The sequence below is a fragment of the Narcine bancroftii genome, chromosome 4 (assembly GCF_036971445.1).
Source record: "Narcine bancroftii isolate sNarBan1 chromosome 4, sNarBan1.hap1, whole genome shotgun sequence".
NCBI lineage: Eukaryota > Metazoa > Chordata > Chondrichthyes > Torpediniformes > Narcinidae > Narcine > Narcine bancroftii.
This window is the reverse complement of record NC_091472.1, coordinates 266,472,211-266,497,914: the sequence shown is the minus strand read 5'-3', so window position 1 is coordinate 266,497,914 and position 25,704 is coordinate 266,472,211. Positions and strand designations below refer to the sequence as shown.

At 37.4% G+C, this 25,704-nt stretch overlaps 1 protein-coding gene across 19 annotated transcripts in view; it reads right to left on the bottom strand.

The window, feature by feature from the left end:
- neb (nebulin) overlaps positions 1 to 25,704 on the bottom strand; it is a 324,022-nt gene that overhangs the window by 23,292 nt on the left and 275,026 nt on the right. For 7 of the 19 annotated variants that reach the window (XM_069934922.1, XM_069934926.1, XM_069934925.1 and 4 more), the window contains 13 exons: positions 24,931 to 25,035; positions 23,153 to 23,257; positions 22,086 to 22,190; positions 17,825 to 17,935; positions 17,283 to 17,393; positions 15,944 to 16,057; positions 13,689 to 13,793; positions 12,337 to 12,441; positions 10,003 to 10,107; positions 9,464 to 9,556; positions 6,330 to 6,422; positions 4,875 to 4,967; positions 2,330 to 2,422 (listed from right to left, as the gene is read on the bottom strand). In XM_069934922.1, coding sequence (XP_069791023.1) covers positions 2,330 to 2,422; positions 4,875 to 4,967; positions 6,330 to 6,422; positions 9,464 to 9,556; positions 10,003 to 10,107; positions 12,337 to 12,441; positions 13,689 to 13,793; positions 15,944 to 16,057; positions 17,283 to 17,393; positions 17,825 to 17,935; positions 22,086 to 22,190; positions 23,153 to 23,257; positions 24,931 to 25,035 — 1,338 coding nt within the window. Of the gene's footprint in view, positions 1 to 2,329; positions 2,423 to 4,874; positions 4,968 to 5,785; positions 6,169 to 6,329; positions 6,423 to 9,463; positions 9,557 to 10,002; positions 10,108 to 12,336; positions 12,442 to 13,688; positions 13,794 to 15,943; positions 16,058 to 17,282; positions 17,394 to 17,824; positions 17,936 to 22,085; positions 22,191 to 23,152; positions 23,258 to 24,930; positions 25,036 to 25,704 lie in introns of those variants that run through there. The other 12 variants (XM_069934938.1, XM_069934939.1, XM_069934940.1 and 9 more) reach the window with 8 other exon arrangements.

Sequence of the window (25,704 nt, the reverse complement as noted above, 5' to 3'; positions counted from 1 at the left end):
AGGGAAATTTGTAATTTGTCTCGCTTCCACTTATGTTCAGCTATCCTGCATGTCTACTGTTTATCTGCATGTGTGTTATGACTGGATGTGTTCCTGCATGTTTTGCACCCCTAGGACAGGAGAACGCTGTTTTGTGAGGTTGTATTGGTACAATGGGATGATAATAAACTTGAAAAAACTCTTGTCATGTTGCAACTGAAGTAATTACTGTGAGGTAAACTTATGTGGGACTGATGAACACATCTAATCCAATTTACTGTACATATTAGAACTATTGTTTGAAATGTCAAGAAGGTTTGATACTTTTGAAGGTCTGAAATAATTTTGGCAGGGAGAGAATCCTACTACAAATGTGGTATGCAGACCAACAGCAAAAATCGATGGCAGCAGCTTTGATAATGACTCTGGATCACATTAGGTAAGTTTCACTGAGATCAACCCTCATCCCTCTAAACTCCCGCGAGTGCAAGCCAAAGTTTTCAAAAACTCTCTCTCCTGTGCAATCTTCTCAGAAACAAATGATTTCTTCTAATGCAAAGTCAGGATTAAGATTTACACCTGTAGCCCTGTTTGTTAATTAGCATACTTTAGGTCAAGCTCACAAAAGAAGAGCTTCTTAGATGGAAGGGTGGAGGGCCTCTGGAGCTTTTTATCTCTACCTCACTGTTCATTAGACTTTATAATGATGAAGGCCAGAAACTAGTGGGGCAAAAATAGTACGGGGGCCGGGTGGGTGGGGGGAAGGGGGTGGAGGAAATTGGACTAGAGTTTATTTGGCACAGAAAGCTTTTCAGTAAATGGTGTTAAATTGTTCTCATCCATTATCGGGTGGAGCAAATTATGGAAGGATACAGTCCTAATGCAGGCAAATTGGATTAACACTGATGGGCATAAAAATTATTGTGGGTGTGTTGGGCCAAAGGGCTCATTTCTCCATGATTACAAAATGCACATTATTTTTAATACATTACTAATTTGGAGACTAATGTTTAAGAAAAAAAATTGAACAAATGCATGGATAAGATAGGTTTAGAGAACCAAATGCAGGCAGCTGGGACAAGTGCGGGTGGGACATTTTGGCCAATGTGGGCAAGTTAGGCTGAAGGTCCCGCTTCCGTGCTGCATGATTTTATGACTCTAAAGGAACCCATAATCCAAAAACTAAAAAAATCTATAACCTGGATCAAAATACAAACCGTGGAAGGATTTCATCGGATCAAGCAACATCTGCGTAAGCAAATGTCTGGTTGATGTTTCAGGTCAAGTCCTTGCATCAGATGTTGCTACTCTCGCTGACTTTCTCCAGCAGTTTTTTTTAGTTAAAAACAATTTGTTTACCCAATGCAAATTGCAACTAGTCAGTGAGGGAGAGTTTGGGGAAGGATTTTGATATAGGTTTTCTTTTTTATACAGACTGGTGTGAGCCTGGAATACGTTGCTGGAGCTGGTACAATAGACAAGAAGATTCTTAGATTGGCACATGGTGTAAAAAAAAATTGAGGGTTAAGGGTGTGATTAAATTGTTGCGAAGTAGGTTTTCATAGGTTGCACATCATCATGAACTGAGGGCCTGTACTGTGATGTAATGTTCTACTTGTTCTATTTCATCTCACAAACATGGATTGTCCATTGTTTTTCACTCACTGCAACATCTTTCATGCTCTGCCTTAAAATTACGTACTTTCTTCAACAATATCTGAAGATTGAAGGAGTATGTCAAAAAACAAACAAATCTCTTGGGTAAATGTTAAGAATTAGAAAAGTTTTAGAAAGTCTGGAAATTAATAACATTAATTGTGTTCAGCACTAGGAAGAGCAGCAAAGAATAATTGATTACCATATATGCCATCGTACAGAATGACTCATGTATAGGACAACCCTAGAATTTCCACCCAAAATGTTGGTTTTGAGCAATATCCTTTGTACAAGAAGAAGCCCCACCACCCTCCCCCCAAAAAAAATCTGGCACTGACCGCGAACCAGTGAATGCTGTTAAAAGTAAATAACAATATTATCATTTAAAGGTTTAAATTTTATTTGAATATTTTAAAATAACCACTGTCAGTTCCTGTGACAGGCTGCTTAATGCCTGTACAGATCTGACAGAAGTTGAACAGGCACATGGAGGAGCACTGTGACTTTGCAAATAACTAACAGAGCATGCGGTAGATTGTATCAGAGCTGGCTGGAAGATAGCAGCAGTGTTGAGACTTCGCCATCAAGGTATGGATATTAGACCTTGATTTTAAGGTGACATTTTTAAGCTTCGCGGATCATCCTATATAACGGCATATACAGTAAAAAAAATGGGAATCAAACAGGCAACTACCGAGCTGATGTCCTTCTGTGCCTTTTTAACACGCTGCACCTCGGGAAGATCAGAAATTGCAGTTCCTTGCCCAACATTTTCCTTGTATTTGATCTACACAGGATGTAGATCCAAGAGGAAAAGACAGACTGTAAGCACATGACAATAAAAAACAGACGTAGACTTTCTGCAAACAAAATCCAGACAGACCATGCATCAAACTACACATTGTGCTTTCTCCTGTGGCGCATTTATCAAGCAACCTAGTGGTAAGCCAGAGAAACAAGAAAATCTGGCACATGTGCTGGGAAGCAAAGGCTAATGAAATGGGTGAGGTAACACCTTATTTTCTGTGGAACCCCCTTAGAACACAAAAGTAAGACATTGGCAAAGTTGTGAATCTGAAATAGCATCTGCAGAGTGCCTGAAACTACATTACATTCACAATCAGAAAAAAAGTTAGAGACAAGAATTAATATATAATTCTCCCATTCCTTTGCATCTTAAAACTTGCTTGTCTGAACTTGTTCTGATGGATGATCATTAGCCATTGTCCCTCTCTCCAGCACCTCCACCATTTTCTGTTTTATTCCATTTTAAATGTACAGATTTGGCGACAATTGGACAATTCCAATCCAAGCTGGGATTTTAAACCACAGCAAGTGATATCTGGGATGTGGGCATGTTGTAAAATTACAAGATTTGCACACACCACCTGATCAGAAGGTGGGGCGGAACAGTAATCATAGCAGTTAATGTAACACTGTTATAGAGCCAGCGACCGAGATTTGAATCCCACACTGTCTGTAAGGAGTTTGTACACACTCCCCTTGTTTGTACATACTCTTCCAGAGGTTCTGGTTTCCTCCCACCATTCAAAATGTACAGGGGTTGTAGGTCAATTGGATGTAATTGGGCAGCACTGGTTTATGGGCCAAAAGAGTCTGTTACTGTACTGTATGCTAAAAAAAGGTGTGATAAACAATGCATCCGGTAGAAAGTCTGGCAAAATGAAGTCAATAGGTGAATGAAATTTAATACAGAGAAGTGGGATGAACATTTGGCAGTAAGATGAAGGTGGGATAATAGGTAGAATGTCCCAGTGTTTGAACATCATCATCCTTGTTCTCTGTCCTGGACTCTTCAGCTTCTCTGCATCAAGCATTGCAAATTCTATGAATTCTGTACATTTTATTGGGATTTCCTCTCACTTTTATAAAAATGAACACAATCCTAATCTACTCAATCACCTCTCAGACATCACATCCACTTTCCCTGAATATCTTTGCAGCTCAATCATACAGGTACATGTTATAATCAAGACTCCTACAGTATTTTCAATGAGACTGCTGAACCATACAAAGCAGGGCCTGGGGAACTGCAACACAACTCAATGTCTTGCCATTACGAAAAGGGGTAAAAGTCAGTTTCTTACCGCCATTCTCCAGTAATTTGTTTTTAAAAGATGAACATCTTACCAAGTTAATTTGTTAACACAGACAATAGAAACAGGAGTATGCCATCTGGCCTCTCCAATCTGCTCTGCCATTTAATATACAGGAATGAAGGCTGCAAATCCTCCAGTTCTAGGTTTCCAAATTCCTCAAGTTCCAACCTTTCAAAAATGAATCTACCTCCTATTTTAATACCTCCAGTGGTCCTGCCTTCATAAAGAAATCCAAAAATTCACCACCCACTGCAAGAAGAAATTCCAACAACCCTCAATCTTAAATGTTGATGCCCGTAACTATGTCCCCTCATTTGAGACTCTCCCACAAGTGGAAACATTTTAACCATCCATCTTGTCATGCCCTCTCAGGATCCACACCCCTCATTCACAAGATGAGGATGGAATGCACTGGAGGATTGTGTAACTTAAAGTAAATTTTGAATGGAGGAAAAATGATACAGTGTGCACAATGAAAACAACAAACACAACCATAGTTTAGGTATATCACTGCCTTGCACTTTCTCTGTATTTCTTGAGAGGCAAATGACAAAGGGGGCCAGGATTTTACAAAGGATTGTATTGGATGTTTGAGAGAAACAACCCATTTCATCCAACTGGTCCAGGTTTTGTTCAAAGTACATCCTCCTGTCTTTCCTCATTTAAATTTTTAAGCATAATGTATTCCCTTCATAAGCATCTCCAACCTTCCTTTATACTTCCACCTGAATGACTCTCTAAGACACTGAGTTCCATGTGCTCATCATTCTCTTGGTCAAGAAGCTTCTTCTGAGTCTCTCTTGGATTTCTCATTTACTATCTTGTATTAATAGACTTGACAATGCTCCGCTACTGGTGGAAGCAATTTTTTCCTGCATTCACTCAATCAAAGCATTGTTTGAAAGACCTCCAGTGGATCGACCCTCAGTCTTCAGTTCTCTAGAGAAATTAATTAAGCTGATCAAGACTTTAGTTAAATCAATTGAGATTAAAAATTTTTAAAAAATCAAAATCAAACTGAAGAAATTTACTGGAAAAAACTTATGTTTAGTGCCAGGAGAGATTCAGTAGTAAAGGTGGGTTATGGTGTAACACAGGAAATATCAAACCGACAGCTACCGAGCTGATGTTCTTCTGCGTCTCCTTAACACGCTGCACCTCAGGCAGGTCAGAGATTGATGTTCCTTGCCCAATACTTTCCTTGTATTTGATCTACAAAATGTGTAGATCAGGGAGGAAAGGTTATATTGTAAATTTGTGACAAACAATGAAAAAGACAAACTGCATATCACAACATTTTAGACACTGCAACTAACCACACAGTTCACCAAACACTTTCACTGCACAGAGCAAACATGCAACTAATCAGCTATTAACTTAATTAGAAATTGTTCTTGTACTTTTATGAAATTTAGAAGTGGAATTTTAGAAAATGGAGATACCAAACAATGTTTTTTCTTACATAGATTGTTTATTTAGTTTTAGCCTTGGGATGATTTTATGTCAAAATGAATGCATAGATTCAGCTCTTACATTCAATAGCAATATAATTACAATAAGTTTAACTATCTTCTTAAATAAGATTATAATTTCCCAATTTTGAAAAAAAAAAGATCCTTGGCCTGAATCATTAACCCTGTTTTCCTCTCTCCACAGGTGTTGAGAAAATACTCAGAATTTTCTATTTTAATTTAGTTTTTCAATTATGGTTTAACACAGACCAGTTGAAGAGTTGAGCAGAGCATCCTAAACTAGTTGAAATAATTAAAAAATCTGCACCATTGACTTCTTTTTGAAAGAAATTGTTAATTAAGATGACATAAAATCCTGAAAAGAAGTTTTTCCTTTAAACAGGCTTGCAATAATGGACCGACTTCAAACACTAAATCGACACAGAGGTTTGTTTTAAACATTCAAAAGCAACTTTTGAGTTTGTTTTTGAATAATTATACTTATTTGGAGATCTCAGGTGTGAATCTGTTTTGTAAATAAATAAATTACAACGATAAAACCTCTTTATGTGACTTCAAGAGTGAAAAAAATATTGAATCCTGATTTGGAGCTTTAAGTATTCAATGCTGATTTGGTGTTTTAATATTGAATCTTGGTCAACTTCTCAATAATTTTAATGTTAAATCTTAGACTTCTTAATAGCATTTCATATTTTGATGATCTCACAATTGAATCCTGATTTAGAGATCCAAAAGTTGTAATCCAAATTTGATTTCGAGGTTCTGATTTAGATTCCTCCAGTGATCTTAAATGCCCCACCTATTGCCTTTAAACCATGATTCTTTTGGTTCCATCATCCTGTAATATTGCTACTTGCAGACATGTGAATCTGTGACAAAGATTTTCTACCATTCAATCATTTAGTCTATTCACGAGTCAACTTCTTGCCGATTTCTTCCTTCTGTTGTTTAACAAAACCCATAAAATTATTCAAAAATTACAATGAAGTTAAAATGAAAAGTAATTGGAGAACAAAATGAATAGTTTAGTTTAGTGATAATGACGGTTAGGTGGTGGAGATGAAATAATGGGATAACACAAGGGAATGAAACCAGCAACTACCGAGCTGATGTTCTTCTGTGTCTCCTTTACACGTTTCACCTCAGGCAGGTCAGAGATCGCAGTTCCTTGCCCAATACTTTCCTTGTACTTGATCTACAAAGGTGTAGATCATGGAGGAAAGTATAAACAATAAGCGCAGAGCCAATAATAGATACGTACATTTTGCAATCAGTTAACCACATTAAATCACAGACACTGTTGGATCACAGACTGCAAATAACCTCACCACACACCAGTAACTGGATTAGGGATAAATTTGCGCACTGCATTTGAAAGAAGGATCAAACATGTAAACTGGTCTCCAAACATCAAAACTCTTCTGATAATAACATTTGTTTTAAGATTATGCAATTTATAAAGCATTGGCATTAATAATAAACTAAAAGTATAATTCAGCTCGTGCTTTTGAGCAAAATTAAGATTCAACTTTGAAGGATAACATTAGATAAGTGGTTTTCAAACTGCTCCCCTAAACTCACTGGTGGACCATCAATTACTTCAAAAGATTGGGTGTTAGGCAAGACCTGACAGACTTTTATTCAAAATACAATGGAGGCACATCCAATGCTGGTTGACTGTCCTGGGCTGGGGAGGGGGCTGTGGAACAGTCATCTTTATTCAGGAGTCTGTGGGTGGAGCCACAGGTCGAGTCAGCCCATGGGAGTCCACGAGAGATAAATATACAAACAGTGTAATTTGTAATTTGTTTTATCCCTATACCTTAAGTGCTCTGTGATTAATAAGGGATTGCTTAAGGTGGTGTGTGAGTGGAAAGAAAAAGATTGAAAGCCACTGTATGAATTGTACCTAAATGATGTTACGTGAATAGGAAATGGGCCAATTACAATTTTTCTGAAGCAAAATATTTCAGTAACAATTGGGTCTAGAGCAATGATTCTCAACCTTCCCTTCCCACTCTCATACCACCTTAAGCAATCCCTTACTAATCACAGAGCATTTATGCCATAGGGATTACTTAAAGTGGAATGTGAGTTTAGGGGGGCAGTTGGAAAACCACTGCATTACATGAAGTATTTTAGTTGGAGGCACTGAGGTTAGAAAAGTTAAATGTTGCATTGCCATTGACTGACTGCACTCATTTATAAAGAAAAGGGTCAAAATTCTGCTCCTCCTACATAACTTAGCTATAAATGTTACAAACATAGGGCATATCAAGTTTAAGTTGCAAATGAGGACGACGCAGGCTTTCATCATTGATAGAGTAATCCAGGATCTGTTTAAGTGCGATTAAAGTTTGAGTGTTCTGTGACTTTTAAAGCAGATGACTATAAGTAACTGTCCCGTACAAAGCCTCCTCCACTATTTATTTAATGTTCCTAGGGCAACATTTGTGTTGGTTGGATTTCTTAGCTTATATATGATTTTGTTTACTAAGATTAACAAAGGCAAGGTTTGTTTATGGCTTGTTGTCTTCATGCATCAGCTTTTTATTAGGACCAGTTTTGATTCAGTTTTTGGATGATGCACTGTACTAAACTTCAGGTTATCTGGAAGGCTCTTAAAACTGCATTTATGACTTGGAAGTCAGTTACTGATTTGGGAATGGACAGATGGCATGCAGAAGTTCGGAGTTGTATTCCACTTGAGAAAATTAGTTATAATTTAAGAGATAAATATCAGACATTTTGTGAAATATTGAGTCCATATTGACAAACTGTTGGTGTTACAATATAAATGAATCTTGAACATTCCCTTTCTCTTCTAGGTCTCTATAAATATTTATATGTTTATAGGTATTGGAAAGTGAAGGACTCCTGTTGTGTTTTATTGTCCCTCTTTTTTTAGTTTGTAGAGGGTTGGGGGATTTATAGGAGGTTTTTCTTTCTTTTCTTTTTTTAAAAATAAAATACCACATATATTTGGATTAAGTTTGAAATATTTTCATGTGTTTGTTAACTGGTTTTATATTAAATAAAATTTAAATAAAAACTGCGTTTATGGCTGTCCCTTATGCATTGTGCGGGATGACTTGAGAAATAAACACAACATTATATTTTGTTTGTTATATTCAGCTTGTGTGACCAATCCTAGATTTTGCTCTGAAAGTGTCAGAAATGCTGATGCTTTGAATGAGCTTTGCATTTCCTGAGGAGTGGATAAAGCATCTCAAAAGCACATTTTTTCTTAAAATCTAGGCTTGTGCCTTTAGAAGCAAATTTTTCCAAATGATCCTAGTATTGATTCTGCAGCCAGGAACCTACATCTGGGGAAAAGGGGATTTGTAATTTGTTGCTAGCTCTAAACAGTTGTCAGTGCTTTAGCCACTTGTTTTATGGCTTATTCAATATTTGGTTCCACTGAAAATAATGAATCGAATATCAGGAGAATAGACCAAGCATTTGATGCTATAGTCCATGGTTCCATCTTTAGATTTTTAGTTGGCTACCTACACCAGGGGATCCAGTATTAACTGGAATCCTGAAGAAAGACATGATCAACACAGTACAGCAATCATTAATCATTTCTTCTGAAATGTTTCAAACATTCCATAATAACTGTAAAGTCACAGAACAAAACAATAATGGTGTTGTGAAGACTGATCTGTAAAAAAAAACTAATTGATTTAAGTGCTTGTTCTCAGCATAGGCAAGACTTACATTTATTGAACTTTCTCAGATGCCTGGGGAATGTGATCAAAAACATTTGATCCAACTAAGTGAGTTACTACAATACCAGATATAGGACAAAGAAGGAATGTTTTACATGTTTCCTTCTTTCAAGACATACTGGCTCTTCTATTGATATCCATGTTTTATTTTATTTATATTACTTGTTTTAAATTCACAAAGCGCACAGTGGGATTCGACTTTATGTTTTCTGGTCAACGAGTGCAAGCTTCTGTATTGCAGTACTATAATGTGCAGAGACCTTTGAATGTTAGAATGTAAACTTGGTTACAAAGGCACTCGAAAATAACCCTTCAGCATTATTTCAACAAGGTATCATAAATCCTAGCAGCTTCATAATCTTGGGTTATATGTGAATGCAATCGATTCAGTAACTGTTTTAGTCAGAAAGTCAAATTTCACACGAGTGAAGATAGGAGTAAAAGGTTGGGAATATTATAATTGGGGATTGTCACAGATGAGGAAAAGAGCCATTAGGGACTATACCGAGCTAATTGCCTCTTGTGTCCTTTTGACTCTCTCCATCTCAGGTGTTTCATTAATTGATGTTCCAGTACCAATATCTTCCTTATATGCGATCTTTATACATAGAAGTAGGGTACAAAAATGAAGGTCAGAATAAAGACGGTTATCTTATTTGCTTATTTTGGCAATTTAAATGAAAATGCTCAAGCAGAGAGCAATTTAATAACAAACTGGTAACAGTCTACAAATGACAGACAATTGAATCAACAAAGTTCAACAGAGCTGAAAATAATTAAGACAGTAGCATTAAGTGTGAACCAACAAAATCACAAATTAAATGAGGAAAAGCTCCAGCAAACATCACAGGTAATAGTAGATGAGGCTACTGTTAGAAAATATACAGTATGCTCAACTGTGGAATAAAATTAAATGGATTATTGTTAGATTACTGAATATTGATGAATTTTGTTAAAAAATTATTTGCTTATTTAAAAAGGAATGGAGAAAATTACAGATGGTCAGTAGGTTAGCAGTGGAGAAGTATTTAGGTAAAAAAGTACCAAGCTGAAATTCTTTTGGTTTTCTTTAGCTCGCAGGATTTCAGGTGTGTCTTTTATTGTGGTGACCTTTCCTTTAATATTTTTAAGCTCTGAGGTATACTGAAGCTATAAAACAGAGTGAAAATCAACAGTGAGAAAACAAGAGCAACAGGCAAGAAAACATTGAAAAGAGAACAGAGAGAAAGTGATCTGCTGTCTCCGGCAGTGGATGCAAGCCACCTGCTGGATTCAGATCCTTTGACATCATCAGAACCGATTGGACAGAGGAACACAAAGCTTGCATCAATTTACCACTGATGACAAAAGATGAACATCACCCCAGGATCAAACTCTGGAATTTCAGGGCTGTAACAAAAGTTTTAGCTTCATGCATCCCAAAGACACTGATGAGATAGCTTGGGGAAAGGGGGCCGACGTCCTTGCACTCGAGTCACTGAAGTGAAGGAAAACAAATTGAGCTGCAGATGCTGGAATCTGAAACGAAAGCTGAAACACTGGAAGGACTCAGCCCATCATTCAGAATTTGTAGAAAATGAAATCTTCCCTGAACTGAAATGTTGACTGGCTGAGTTCTTCCAGTATTTCTGTGTTTGCTAAAGATAAGAATGTGTGCATACAGCAGGTGATTAAGGGGGAAAATTCCATGTAAATCTGCAATGTGAAAGGATCCGGGTATAGGAATGGGACACTTTACTGCAATTGGACAGGCATTGGTGAGATCACACCTTGAGTATTAGGTGTAGTTTTATCTCCTTATCTAAGAAAGTATGCTGCAAATCTCCACACTGTGGCTGTTTTTGGTGTATTATGTATGAGTTGACTAACTGGACAACTCGCAAAAAAACAAACATTCTCACTGTACCTTGGTTCAATTAATCTTGAACTTGTTATGGAGTGCAACAATGTTGGACTGGATTGAGTCCTGGGATGGCAGGACTAATTCATGAAGACAGATTGGGTCAATTTGGCTTCCATTCATTATAATTTTGAAGAATGAGAAGAGATCTCATCCATACCTATAACATTTTTTAGTAAGATTGGACAAATACAGGAAGTATGCTCCCAATGACTTGGAAGCTAAAGATCAGAGATCTAAGGATAAGCCATTTTAAGGCTGAGATAAGGAAAAAAATCATTTTCCCCAGAGTGGAATTCTTTACCATAGAAAACATTTGACACCAAATCATTAGACATATTCAAGGAAGAATGGATACTTCGCTTTGAGCTCGAGCAAACATGAGTAATGAGGACAAAGCAGGAACCAGGTAATAAAATTCGAATGATCAGCCATGATAATCTTGAATGGAGAAGTTGAGTCAAAGGGCCAGATGGTTTATTCCTGCTCCTTTCCTCCATGGTTCTATACTTTTTCTACCAGAGGATGAGAGATATAAACTGAATGATTAGCTTCTATATATGTAGAAGTTCCACACCAGATAAGAAAAGAATGACAATCTTTATGTTAGCTCACTCTTTATCAGATCTAGTTTCTCAATCTCAGATTTTAAGAAATGACGAGGAGTTAGTACATGGGAAGGTTTGACAATGTGGAATTCTTGCTGATTTCAGGAATTGGGAATATTCTTCAGTGATATCATTCATGATGCCATCAGGTCAATTGGGCCAGTGCGGTAATTGTATTGGATCATCCTAGCTAGAGGCAGAGCTAATTTTGGAGTTCAAGTCTTCAGTGCCACACCTGAGATGTTGCCTTGTCCCTTGAGCTTTCTAGTGACCTCAATAATCTATTGAGGATTATATCATGAGGGGCTATTAGACAGAGACTTTCTTGATATCTCTCTTGATCATGGTATGTCACACGACGTGAGTTGGAGAGGCAGGGGTGGGAGACTTAAATCAGTATTAATTTAAGATACTGGGAGGGAAAAGGGATGAAAGAATTGTCCCTCCATCTTGAATGAAAATAATATTGTTACAGTTCTGTTGAATTCCATGAAAAACTTACAAAGCAAATAATATACACAGACAATATTATGTTTATCATCTCAGATAAACATGTTGGACACCAATTGTCCAGACAATAACAATATCAGTCTTCACCCTTCTAGGACAACAACACTATTGCACCATGTCCCAAAGCAAAGTGAGATTTGTAACCTGAGTCATGTGTTACAGTGAATGGACACCATGTCAGCTGTGCCTTGTTCTGTTTCCTTCCTACGGTCTATTTATTACAGTAGAATAGCCATTAACTAAAGACAGGTTGACCCAAGGACTTGGTTGGCACTTTAAAACAGAAACCAGAAACAAAAAAAGTCTTGGATCCTGGAGGAGTGAGCTGAGCTGTGTGTCACTGAGATGTTTTTGACTTACCGTGCTGATGTTCTTCTGGTTCTCCCGCACTCTCTGTATCTCAGGCGTGTCAATTACCGGGACGTATTGAGACATGGTCTTCTCTGCTTCAGATTTGTATTGTTTCTGGGATGGAAATTCAGAGCACCATGAGAACCAGCAACAAACAGCACATTTCTGTCTGAGCTAGACAATTTGTAATGTTAACATTCAGTCTGAAAATAACCGATGACAAATAGGAAGCCCATACCAAATTCTATTAAATAAGGAACAAAATTATTTTGCACTTTGTGTAATGAAGATGCTTGCTTGATACACACTGATCTTATTCAAATCGAAGCAAAGGAATTTTTTCCAGAACAAGGATGTTTGCTACCAATAAGGAATTGCAGTAATTACATATAAGCCTGCCATGTGGCTTACTCCTGCTGTTTCAAATACTTTTATGAAACATAATTTTAATGTATTAGAGATAGACTTCACTCATTCACATTGCTCTATTTCACTAATGCCAGGGAAATATTATAGCCCAAATTATCTAAAGATAGCAAATTGTCACCGTTAAAATCTCACACCATCCTGTCTCCTTCATAGTTGGTTTAAAATTTCAGGCTATGTTGGTTCTGTATCTTTGCTATCTAAAGTACATTGTTTGACATGCTGAGTTTCTCCAGGATTGAGTTTTTTTTTCACCTCAATCACGGTATCTGCAGACTTTCGTGTGTTACTCCAAATGTAGTGCTAATCTGAGCTCGTCCCATTTGGCCCATATCCCTTTGCCATTTGTAAAGACAGACAGCACAAGTCAGAGAGCTGAAGATCCATTGTGATTTACTCCATTTATTGATGGAGGAACATCAGGAGAGATCACCAGTATGTGGAAATTATCCCCGTGTGCCAGCAAAAATTTACTTTCAAAAAACATCACTAAGAAACTTCAGCAAGTGGAGGCATTCGCTAATTATTAGTTCACGATGGAAATGCCCATGAGACTTAATATTTTGAAAAGCAAATCTGATAAAACCTATTACTAGAAATTTTATGCTTGTAATTGCTATTATAATTGCTATTGTAATATCATCTCCTTTTCTGTGCAGAGACTGCAAGTCAGCAAAATGATTTTCAATGAAGCAAAGATTTGATTTTAATATTCTCTTCTTTGTTTTAAAATCCACCTTCCCTCACCTGTCCCTCCTGAACTGTAGAACTTCCTACAGCTGTTTAAACCTGGTATAGTTCTGGCCTCTTGGTTCTACTCTTTCACTCACATTGATACACAAGACTCAAGTCCAAAGCAGGAATTTGGGGTAATGGACCATTTTCATCAAATTGACAGGTGACAGGGCTGGAGACAAAGGAAAGATGTGCATTACCTGGCTGCTCAGGTACTTCACATTTTGAGCATGAATAATCTCAGGTGTGTCAACGACTGTGGTGTAGTTAGATTTTCCCCTTTCAGCCAAATACTTGTATTTTACCTAAAAGTGAAAGATCAGACATTAATAAACACACAAGTAATATTTCAGTCAGGTAATGAATCAATTCAATTGACTGGCTGTCCTAGGTGAAACAAATATTCAGCCGAATGATCTCAACCCCAAACATCGACTGTCCATTTCCTGCCATAGATGCTGCGTGATCTGCTGAGTTTTCGGTATCAGCTGGTTTTTGCTCCAGATTGCAGCATCTGCAGTCTCTTTCGACTCCACCAGCTTAAATCTGTTGACGTGTGAAAGACTACAGATGCTGGAATCTGGAGCAACGCACAATTTGCTGGAGGAGGAAGGCAGAGGGTTGAAATGCATCAGTGGGTGAAAAAGATTCTTCAATGTTTCAGGTTGGAAGCCTTCATCAATTCTGAGAAACAGCTGGACAGTATAGGAGGAGTTGAACGGGGGCCAGTGGGGAATTGGCAGACCAGGGAGAGGTGATGAATGACAGACAGAGACAGTTGACTGGCAGATGCTAGAAAAGGGAGAGAGGCAAGAGAAACAAAGGATGAGTCACACAGAGTGGGGTGGTCGACAAGAATTGACAAAGGTTGTCAGTGCTGAAATCTGATAAGAAAGGATGACAATAATCAGTTGGAGTCAAAGGAAGGAAAGAATCCAATGGGGAAAATGTGTGTATAGAATCAAAAAGGGAAAGGAATGAGAATGGGTAGGGGACTAGATGGAAGAATGGACAAAATTGGGGGAAGGAATGGGAAAGGGATGTGCGTGCAGCCTCAGGGTGTGCACATAGCCTCTATATATCGGGTCGCCGCTTTTGTCACATTTTTTAGAAAAAGGAAAAATCCTTTCGGAAAAAGCAAACACAGGTTTCTTTGTAAAAGTGAATTTGTGTAAAGCAAGAATTCGTAAAGCAGGGTATACCTGTATTTGGTTGGGCAGAGAAATCTAGGAGCACAGGTGCATAGATTCCTTGAAAGTGGTGACTCAGGTGGACAAGTTGGTAAAGAAGCCACACTCACCTTCATTAGGTAGGGCATTGAGCACAGAGATATTAGGACTACATGAGATATTAGGTGAGACCACACTTTGAGTACAGTGGGCAGTTCTAGTCGCCTAGCTTTTGCAAGGATTAATAAAATGGAAGGAGTACAGAGAGGATTCACCAGGATGTTGCCGTGTCTGGATAGCTTGAGATATAGGAAGAATTTAGATGGGTTGGGTCTTTATTCCTAGAACGAAGGCTGAGAGATGATCTTTTGGAGGTTTATAAAAGCATAAGGTTAATGAACAGTCAAAATGAACAGTCACAGTCTTTTTTTTTGACCAAGGTAAGTGATTCTAGAACTTGAGGGTGTAGGTTTAAAGTGGGAGTGGAATGATTTACAAGATTTTTTTTCACTCAGAAGGTGTTCTGCATCTGGAGATGGTGCTTTCACACTGCCCCTGAAAGCTGGTATTCAATCGCCTTTTTACCATTTCTCTTACTTGTATGAACACGACCAACATAGTATGGGGTTTTCTTTTCATCCTGGTATTTATTATCTGAGGTAAGTAGTATCAGAACCAATGCGTTTCACATCGGCTCCTGCGTAAAAGGCTTACCTGCCTTCCTAGGGATGCTGACGCTGTAATGGTGCAGGCTCCGTCTCCTTTTGCTTCGGGATGCTGATCCCAATGTAAAAGTTCACACTGAACCGGCTTTTCTTGGTTCAGTGTGAACGCTCTGATCCAACCCGGTTTTAAACACGGGTCGTTGACATGCTAATTTACTGGGATCTCAGTGTGAAAACATCTAACTGCAGAAGGTCGTAAAATAGCAATGTTCAAAAGACATTTGGACAGATCCATAGAGAGGAAGGGTTTATAAGAAAATACAGGCAAGTGGGACTAGCCAAGGATGATTAGCATGGATAAGTGAGGGCGAAAGTCCTGTTCTCTGCTGAATGTCCTAATGACTCTTTGTGTCAGAGGATGAACTTCAGTTGACAAACCTTGAATAACAACTCAAAATAGTTGCATGCAAGTGAAATTGTTTCTAATAATTAAACAAAACAATTTCAACTAAAACAATTATTCATTGCATCAGACAAAAACACAATTGCTCCATATTGATTGGATCAATAAAATTATGGACATTAGATGAACACATTTACTTTATTTTCACCATCACTCACCTGGCTTAAAATATCTGTGGCATTCTTTGCTCTGGCAAAGTCTGGAGTTTCATTTGCAAGTGCCACAAGCCCTTTACCCTTTATTTCTTCTTCCAACGACCTCTTATATTCTTTCTGAGGTAAGGAGAAAGAAGAGGCTATTTATGACATTGCCTCAGACTTCTTGGAATAAAAATCTGTGGAGAATTTAGAGCCATGAAATATTTGGGAGTTGTCTAAGCAGAATTGTGTTGGTTACCACACAAATTCTGTTTTGAGTTTGAACAATTTTTCATGTTTTGTTCTCTGACAGATATTTTAAAGCTCTGTTGTATAGGGAACCTTGACATACTTTGAATCAAGTCAAAACACAGAAATGCTAGAGAAACTCAATCAAAGAGGCAAGGATATATTACTGATGTTTCAGGCCTCAGGCCTTCCTCAAGGTATGAGGAAAAAACATAACTGTTTGTATTAAAGGCTGGGCAATAAAGGGGAAAAAAGAGAGAGGGAGGAGTAGAGACCCATAAATAAAAGGTGTTAATTGGAAAGAGAAAAGGTGAGAATTGATAGAGGAATGAAGACATGGGTTAAGACAAGGGGAGGGGTGAAATGGAGACTGAAGAAGTCGAAATTAATGCTATTTGTTAAAAAGGTGCCCAGACAGAATATGAAGTGTTGTTCCTCCAATTTGTGAGCTAGCGGTGACTCAAAGGGCTGAATCTCCTTCTTCTATGCCATTAGGAATTTTTGGGCCATCAACCAATGTACATACATTAATATGAAGGACTACATTGATAGAGAATCGTTTGCTTTCACAACTATGCCATTCAAAGCCTGACAGACAAGGCAGATGAAATGGTGATGTACATGGGATTGGAGTATTCTACTTAATGCAGAAACATGGATAAGGGATGGGCATGACTGGCAGCTATATGTTTTTGGGGTACCAATACTATAAGTGTGATAGAGAGGAGGGGAATTGTACATTTGATGAGGGCATCATGGCAGTGCTCAGAGAGAATATTCTAGGGGATCATCAATGAATAGGATAATTACTTTGATAAGATTATATGAGAGGAATATTAGCAGGAATTAGAGGTGCAAATATACAAGGAGATCACAGATAGCTGTGAAATTAATAGGCTTGTAATAGTAGGTGATTTTATTGGTGAATGCCTTTTGTGCTAAGTGTTTGAATGGGGTGGAATTTGTTAAGTGTGCCCAGGAAATATTTTGTGCAAGTACAAGAGGTCAAAACTTCAGGCATATGAGAGACTGCAGATGCTGGAATCTGGAGCAGCAAACAATCTGCTGGAGGAACTCAGTGGGTCAAGCATCAATATAACTCTATACCTACCTCATTCAGAATACAAGTTGCATTCTTTGCTCGCATCATTTCTGGAGTTTCCTCTAACACGGTTAATCCTTTTCCCTTAACTCCTTGTTCCAGATCCTTCCTGTACTCTTTCTAGATAAACAAATTAAGAACAGGAAAGCTACAAAGATACTGGAAACAAATGTGACAACTCAGTGAAGTGTTTGGATGACCATTAGAGCAGACAACTGAAAAGCAGACACATCTTCAATGTATGAAAGTGGACAAGAGACTGCAAGCACAGTTATAGGAATTCAGGGTTTCACCAAAAAACATTCACATATGTATGTTGGATGAGTTTTCTACATTATTGTTAAATCAAAAAGAGGTTTAATAGTTTTGTTAAACATTTATCAATAATTGACTATACAAGACAATTTTTCAAATTGTTCAAAAAATGTAGAAAAATCTTTTCCATGATTTATCACAATATGTATTTCAAAGTTTGTGTAATTTAACAGTATATATTAATGAGGTTATACTTTCAAATTGTTAAAAGGAAAATGAATAAAAGAGCTGTCTACCTCACAACCTATCTTAGTTGCATATCGGACATGTAACATTGATGGTGTAATTTCCAAACCAGAAAGGTTCCTTCCTTTTATGTGCTCTTCCAAATCCTTTTTATATTCTTTCTATTGATATTTTGGAGAAAGAAATAAAGTAGAGATAACATTTTTAACATCAAGGAAAAATATGCTCAAAGTGTGAACAACAGACATTCAACAATCAGAATATTCCTTATGTATTTAAAGATGCTGAAGCTGGTCATATATCATCTGTTTGGAAATCACTGAAATGCAAGTTTAAAAGGTACATCAACAGCAAAAGAGAATATAGAACATTACAGCATAGAAAACAGGCCCAAGTATTATTCTGCCTCGTCTCACTGGCCTGCACCAGTCCATAACCCTCTATACTCTTCTCATCCACCACTTCTCTGCATTCACCACTTCTGTTAGCAATTCATTCCACACTCGCACTACTCTCTGTATGAAAATAAATTCCCACTAATGTTCCCCCTAGACATCTCCCCTTTCACCCTCAACCCACGTCTTCTGGTTTGTCTCTCACCTAACAGTGGAAAAAGCCAGCTTGCATTTATTCTATCTATACCCACAATAATTTTGTATACCCCTATCAAATCTCCCCTCTTCTACTACTCTTCATGGAATAAAGTCCTAGCCTGTTTAACCTTTCCCAGAAACTCAGCTCCTCAAGTCCTAGGAACATTCTAGTAAATCTTCTCTGCACTCTTTCAATTTTGTTGCTATGTGTAAAAATTATTGGACTTTATCTCAAGTTGGCTGGAATTCAAAGATGAAACAGAAAGGTTTCAGTTGCAGGGATGACAGTATTAGAAGACAGAAGGTCTGAAAAATATGATGTGATGAGACTGTATCTGAAGCAGGATGCGGAAGAGAATCCATGGAACCCAAAACGGACCTTTCATATAAGCAAGTGTTCACGGTCTGATGAACTCATTCTCAGGCCCAGGAGTCTGGGTTTTCAATTGTCCTATTTCTGCTTCTAATTTTGGTGTGAAGTTGTTAATAATTAGAAAATGCTCATCATTACACTTGGGAAATTTTGTCAATCTGAAGAGTAGGCCATTGGATAGTTCAGATTTACCACAATAGAAGGGTAGTCTGTCATCTCAGTCCAACCCTTTAACTTATAGTGTCAAGTTGTGAGACCAAACTTCACAAACTTGGCTTCTATTCCCTTAACTAGTTGAAGGGTGGCACACTTGAATTAATTAGAAACCTAAAGCAATTTAACTGGAAAGATACAGGGAAACCAAAACAGGGGCCTCATTATTCATATGTGGCTGCCTCCAATAGAACCATGATTCTTGTGCCTTCCTTAAACTTGGACTATCTGCCATTGGAATCAACTAGCTTAGGGTTTTATTAAGGTCAAATAGTCAGAGTTAGACCCTTCAGTACAACTTATCTAACCCAATCTAGATGGCATTCTGGGCTCGTCCCATATACAACCTGTCACATGTATTTGTTCAGCTGTTTTCATAAGGAGTACCGCCTGTGACAGATTATGTTATATTTTATATAAAAAGTTTTAAAGGAGTTAAATTGTGGCAGGTTTTTTCAGTGTAGGTCACATACAAACACTTCAAACAGATCTCATTTAAAATGCCAGAGCTCTGCTCAAGCCAGACCATCAGGCTCCCAGTGCCTTTGAAAAAAACTTTGAAGAGTGCCTATAAGGACTTCACAAGTAGGTGTTAATTGGACATGCTGTGGAGTAATGGATTATTGTTTTGGAAAGCAACAGATGAACGGACTCAGAAGATTAGGTCTGGAGCTGCAGTCTGTCTGAATGCAGTTTGCTCTTCTGAGAGAGAGAATTCAGTCCTACAGTTCAGCAGCAGCAGGTGGGACTGGAACAGGACAAGCTGGCAAGCTTGTGGAAAAACCTCAATTTGAAGATGGATTATGAGTCTTAGTTCAGCCTGGTCAAAGCCCTTGTGGTCAATATAAGAGGAGATGGGTGGCTGTATAATGTTTCACTTGAAATAAGGTAAACAAAAAGGAACTCTGTGGTGACCTGAAAGAAAGAGGTTATCATCTGAAAAACCTTGATGGGGCAGGTTTCTTCAGCAAGACACTGAAGTGACTGATCAGAAGGAATCAGTTGTGGGTGTTCAACAAGCAACAAATCTCTCTCTGAAAACCAACAAAAACCTTCCTGAGTGGTAACTGTTTAGCTTTCAAACACCAAAGCCTGGTGAAAATTCATAAACATTAATTTATATGCACAGTATAAGAATTGCCTGCAGCCAGTGAACTTGGAGGAGTGAGAAGTGAGATTGAATTGTGAATCAAAGAATTTTTCTGTACTTGCGCACACATTAGATACATGTGTGCTTAGAATTAGAAGGGTGTTAGGTTAATAGTAATAAGTTAAAGTTTGATCCTGTTTTCATGTTTAAAGATAATTAAAAGCAACTTTTGTTTAAGTAACCATTTGTCTTGATGAATTTCTATGCTGCTGGGTTTTGGGGTCCTCTGGTCTCATAAACACACCTCTTGGAGATGAGGAATTATTGAGCTTTCAATCCTGACTTCAATTATGTGGGGCACTGATGAGAAACACCCTGAATATTCTGTATAATGTTGGTCTCCCTACCTATAAAAGAATATATGGGAAAGGAATACAACAAAGATTGGGCAAACTGGTTTGTGGGATGGCAGATTTGCCGTGAGAAGAGCAATCAAATCTACCAGTCCTGTGTACCCTAGTGCTTAGAAGAATGGGAGGTGATCTCATTGAAGTTTATGAAATTCTTACGACAAATACTATATATTCTCCCTGATGATGTCCAGAAATGGAGTCATCATTTCAAAATAAAGGGGAGGCAATTTAAGGCAAAATTAGAAATTTCTTCAATTTACAACAGATTGAATTCTCCAACCTAGAAGGTTGTTCAATTATTAAATTCAAAATGAAAACATTAGATATTTAAGGATATAGGGATAGAGTGGTTGAGGTGGAAGGTTAATAATTATTTTATTGAAGATCTTATTTGGAATTCACATTTAGATTTATTTTTCTCCAATTAAATAATTCTGTGCCTAGCAGTAGATACTAGCTTTAACAAAACTTTGAACTTAACAATAAAACCCTCTTCATGAAAGGAGCCAGCACTTCAAGCATTAACAATGTTTAAAAGACACTTGAACAGATTCATGGATAGGAAAGGTAAATGGGCATATGGGGCAAATGGGACCAGCTCAGAAAAGCTCCTTGGTCAGTGAGGATAGCTGGGCTGAAGGGCTTGTTTCTACGTTGTGTAATTCTGACTCTTTGAATACTTTATGTAGCTGTTTATGGAAGCCTGTTTAAGATCGAGAGCACCTAGAGAGTAAGGACCATCAGCACAAATTAGTATAAAATATTGACTACCCTACAGAATTCAGAGCCCACTTATAGAACCCCTTTTCAAGCTTTCTTCTAGTGAACAAGAAGCACCAGAATTCTAATAGTCTCATGGAAAATATTGAGTCACAGTGAGAGCAAGAGATCGAAATAGTTGAAAAGCAGAAGAGACATTAGGAAACAAAATTAATAGTTATAAAGCTTGAATTTTTCAGCCTTTACTTTTTGGTTTGGTTTGGGATTTTTATTTTCAGATGCTATTGTTTGGCAAAAATCAAATACTTACAATGAATAACATTTAGATAAATACTTTGAGTTTCAGTAAATTATAACTAAATTGTTAATGGCAACATTCATTCATAATTATCTATTGCTCATCACAATATTACTAATCTCACCTTTCCTCCTCAGTTTCCCAGTTGCATTACTAGCCAATTTATTCCTTTGTACTCCACAAACAAATATGAAAAGTCAGTCATCTGCACAACAATTTTAGAAGATGCATTCTCAAAGCAAGAACCGTAGTTGATATAGAATCTGTAGTGATTTTAGTGGTATGAAAATAAATTTTAAGCCCTCATTTTAGAATCAGTTCCTTAGCAGTTTTGTTCAGTTGTTATTAGTGAGAAGCAAACATTTCAAGCCCTAAATATTTAAAACAACGGCATTGTACAGTTATAAAACTTAATACAAGTTTGACAGAACCTGTATGCAAGCTTCATTCTAATTTCCAAACATTAAATCCTTCAAGATATGGTAGTGGTTAGTTACTAGAAACTTTGCATTGTTTTTTTTCACAAACAGTGCCCATTGGACAATGCTACCAACAGCAGGACACAAAAATTGAGCGGGTTGTCAGAGCTGATTTCCATTTCCCAGACTTACCTCACTCTGCATGTGCTGGGATTCCTTAGCGGTGAGATAAACAGGTGTTTCAAAGTCCAGCATTGCTTTCCCCCTTTCCTTCTCATATTGTTCCTTGTACTTGACCTGAAACATTGTGCATTGCAGACACTCTCAGCAAAAGATAAGTGAATTACATGTTGCTATTACATTCCTATGTTATGTCATACCCCATCCCACGCGCTTGGTAAGTAATTCTTTCAAAAAGTAAATGTGTTGCACACATCTTCAACTTCAATACTTCATGAAAGAAAAGAGAACACAGCATTTGCACAGAGACAGAAACATATTTTGTTCTTGGTTCAAAACAAAATGATTCAGAAAAATAACGATAATTAATGTGGTGCAGTATTAACAAAACAAACATTGATTGCACTTAAAATAATAATAATGCCAACAATTTTACAATCCAGCACGTCCTGTTAATGCACAACGATTTGCCAAAGAGGTTTGAAATGGTTGTGGACCAAAAGTTTGAGATTAAGTACCAAATTATTTTTGTTATGTAAGTAGTTCTGTTCCTAGACAAAATTATCATTGATAATTGGGCAGAGGGGAGCAGGAGGTCTTGGTTTCAGTTGGTATCTAAATGTAAAGTGGCACTGCTGTTCCACAGCTCCACAGACCCTTGCATGCTGGCCATGTGCAATTCTTTGCTATCCCTATGGGTTCCTGCTGGGTGTTCCACCTTCTTCCATGTGTGAAAATGTGCATGTTGGCTGCAGCAAGTAAGATTCTCAGTGCATATATGCAGTGTACAATGTGTAGGACAATATTAGTATTACTACTACTATAGCTAAGTGACAACAGCATCAGAGGGTAGATGATGGGCATGAAAGAGACTAAGTTGCAGGGCTAAGTATAAGAGAAGGGGAATAGGACTGATGAGATTGCCCTTTTGGGAGTTCATATGAATTTCGTATGCCAAATAACCTCTTTTGTTTAATAATAAGTATTCTGCTATTAAACTTCCTAAAGTCAGCTTGATACTCAACATATTGAGTAGGATAAAGTAACACAAACACATGCCCAGATTTGAACAGACTTACGTGACTCTGTAACTCCGTTGCCTCCTTCACATGAATTTGCGCAGGTGAATCAGGCACCAGTTGGTAGTGACCCTTACTCTTCTCAAACTCCTTCTTGTACTGGTACTATGGAGGGTCAAAAACCACCTCAACAACAGAAAGGCTATAAAGTCTAAACAGTGTGACCCATCTAAAAAAAATGTGCTAAAAAATGTTCATAACCAATAAAATGTGAAAAGCCAAGTAAAGAAATCCAATTAAAAAAAAAACAAATGTGGCAGATAGATTGAGTCACATATAATGGTTGTGGACATTTCCAAATGGAAGGCGACAGATATACTGAGAAGCACCTTTTTTTTTGGTGGAGCTGACACATCAACCATTAATAAGACAATTCCCTCTGAACTGATCATAGATTCGTAGAGTGATAGAGTAACTGAGGCTTATTTGCCTGCATTCAGCCCAGACCCCTCTCATCCTTTCCTATGAATGTGCCCGCCTTTTAAACTGGCTGCCTTTATTACTTCCACTGGCAGCTCTTTCCATAAGTGCCCCTAAGGTTCCCTCAAAATATTTCTCTCTCACTTTTAATTTATGCCTTCTATTTTTAAATTCTCCTACCATGGGAAAGACACTACGACTATTTACCTTATGGCTCTGATGTCAATTGGACTGAATTAGAAACCTTAATATTGTAAAGAAAACAAAAAATATTTTAATCATATAAACATTTTAAGGATATGATTTCTAAAACTGATACATATATTATTTATTTGTGAACCTAATATAGTTGCTGAGAAAATTTAATAGGTTTATTTTAAATCTAGCTATTGTTGGAAATGCTATGCAACATTTTAAAACAAATTTTGAATATATGCATTTTTTTCTTAACTCCTTTGGTGTTATTTTTGTGAATTTATTTTCTTCTCTTGCCAAAAGTTGAAACAAACCTCTCCTAATGAAGAAGCCAATATTTTAATCAAAGATTATCGTCATATTGTAGTTCTCTTTATGCGACTCAAGGCCACATTTTCTTGCTAATCACTTTCAGAATTCATTGTGGAATTTTACTACATTAACAATGCATCATCAATGTCAATTTGTTGTTAAATTGCTGTAAAACTGATTTTGAGAATTCTTAGCTACTACGTTCTCCAGTATTTATTACAATTGATTTCCTCTTCAATTGTAATTAAGAGCCAATATCGCACCACCTCCCTCAAGAATATGAGAGGAATGGAAATTCAACAAATCTGAACACTTCTTAATGCCTGATTCATTGAGAAACTCTGCTTTATTAATGGTTGGTCCACCAACAGGCACCATGCCATTTTGGGTCAGTCACTGCTGCCCTTTTCAATCCAAAAACATGGATGTCCAAACATCTGAAAATGTAAATGTTCACATCTGACAGAACAATTTCATTCGCATCTTGAATCAGAATAATCAGATTGTATTTTTTAAGAAAAATAATTATTTGTTAGAATTCAAAAAAATATTTTCTTTAGGGAGGAAAAAAAAGTTAATATTTCCAAGAGGTGGAAAATTAGTAGTTTCATAACAATGGGAAGGTTTTTAGACTAAGAGAAATGTGCCAAATATGATTATGGCTGATGAGTAAAACTGACAGCAAGAGATGGTAAGTAGGTCACTACCAGGGTGTCCCTGAAATGGAGTCAGTTTTAGATAGGGAAAAATGTGTTAAAGTTACAACACATAGGAAAGTAAAGAAATTCAATTAAAAGTGAAATAGGAATGGGTTAGGATGTAAATATGGATTTGTTAGCTCAATTGCTTACTTGACTGGATAGCTTGCTAGTGGAGAGATTATGTTGCATTTGTAAAGATTCAGACATATCCGTCACAGGCTTGTGCATCTTCTTCAGATCCTGCTTATATTTAATCTAAATGTGAAAGGCAAGAGTGAAACAATTAAACTCTTGACCGCCATGAAAGTATTTTAGCAGCAGGATATACTATCAACTGTACAACAGTTGGGTAATTCCTCTCCAAACACCTGAAGGCTTTAGCATCAGCTTTCATTTCGAATACATTTGCACCAAAAAATAAAATGATCTATTTTTTTCTATCATCCAATCTATGAAACAGTTGGGCCTTAGGTCCCTTTTAAATTTTTTCCCTCTCATTTTAAATCTATGCTCTCAAGATTTGGAGTCCTCTACCCTTGGTGGGGGGGGGGGGGGTTTGGGAAAGACTATGTCCATTCACCTTATTAATGCCTGATTTTACATACTGTATCCCTAAGCCTCCTAAGGTCCTGGAAAATTTTAAAAAAATGTTCTAGCCTCTTCAGCCTCTCCCTCTAACTCAATCTCTTTAGTTTTTAGAAATAGTTTCAGCAACCTTTCCAACTTCATGATATCCTTCCCATGTAATCAGAACTGTACACAGAAGTGCAAGTACAGTCCCACCAATATCTTACTGTGAAATTATGCTGCAATTCTTGTCCTCAACAGCCTGTCAATGAAGGCAAACCTTTTCAAATATCTATGATGCCACTCTTAGGGAACTATTTTGCTGTACTCCTCGATCTCTTTGTTCCTCAACACTCC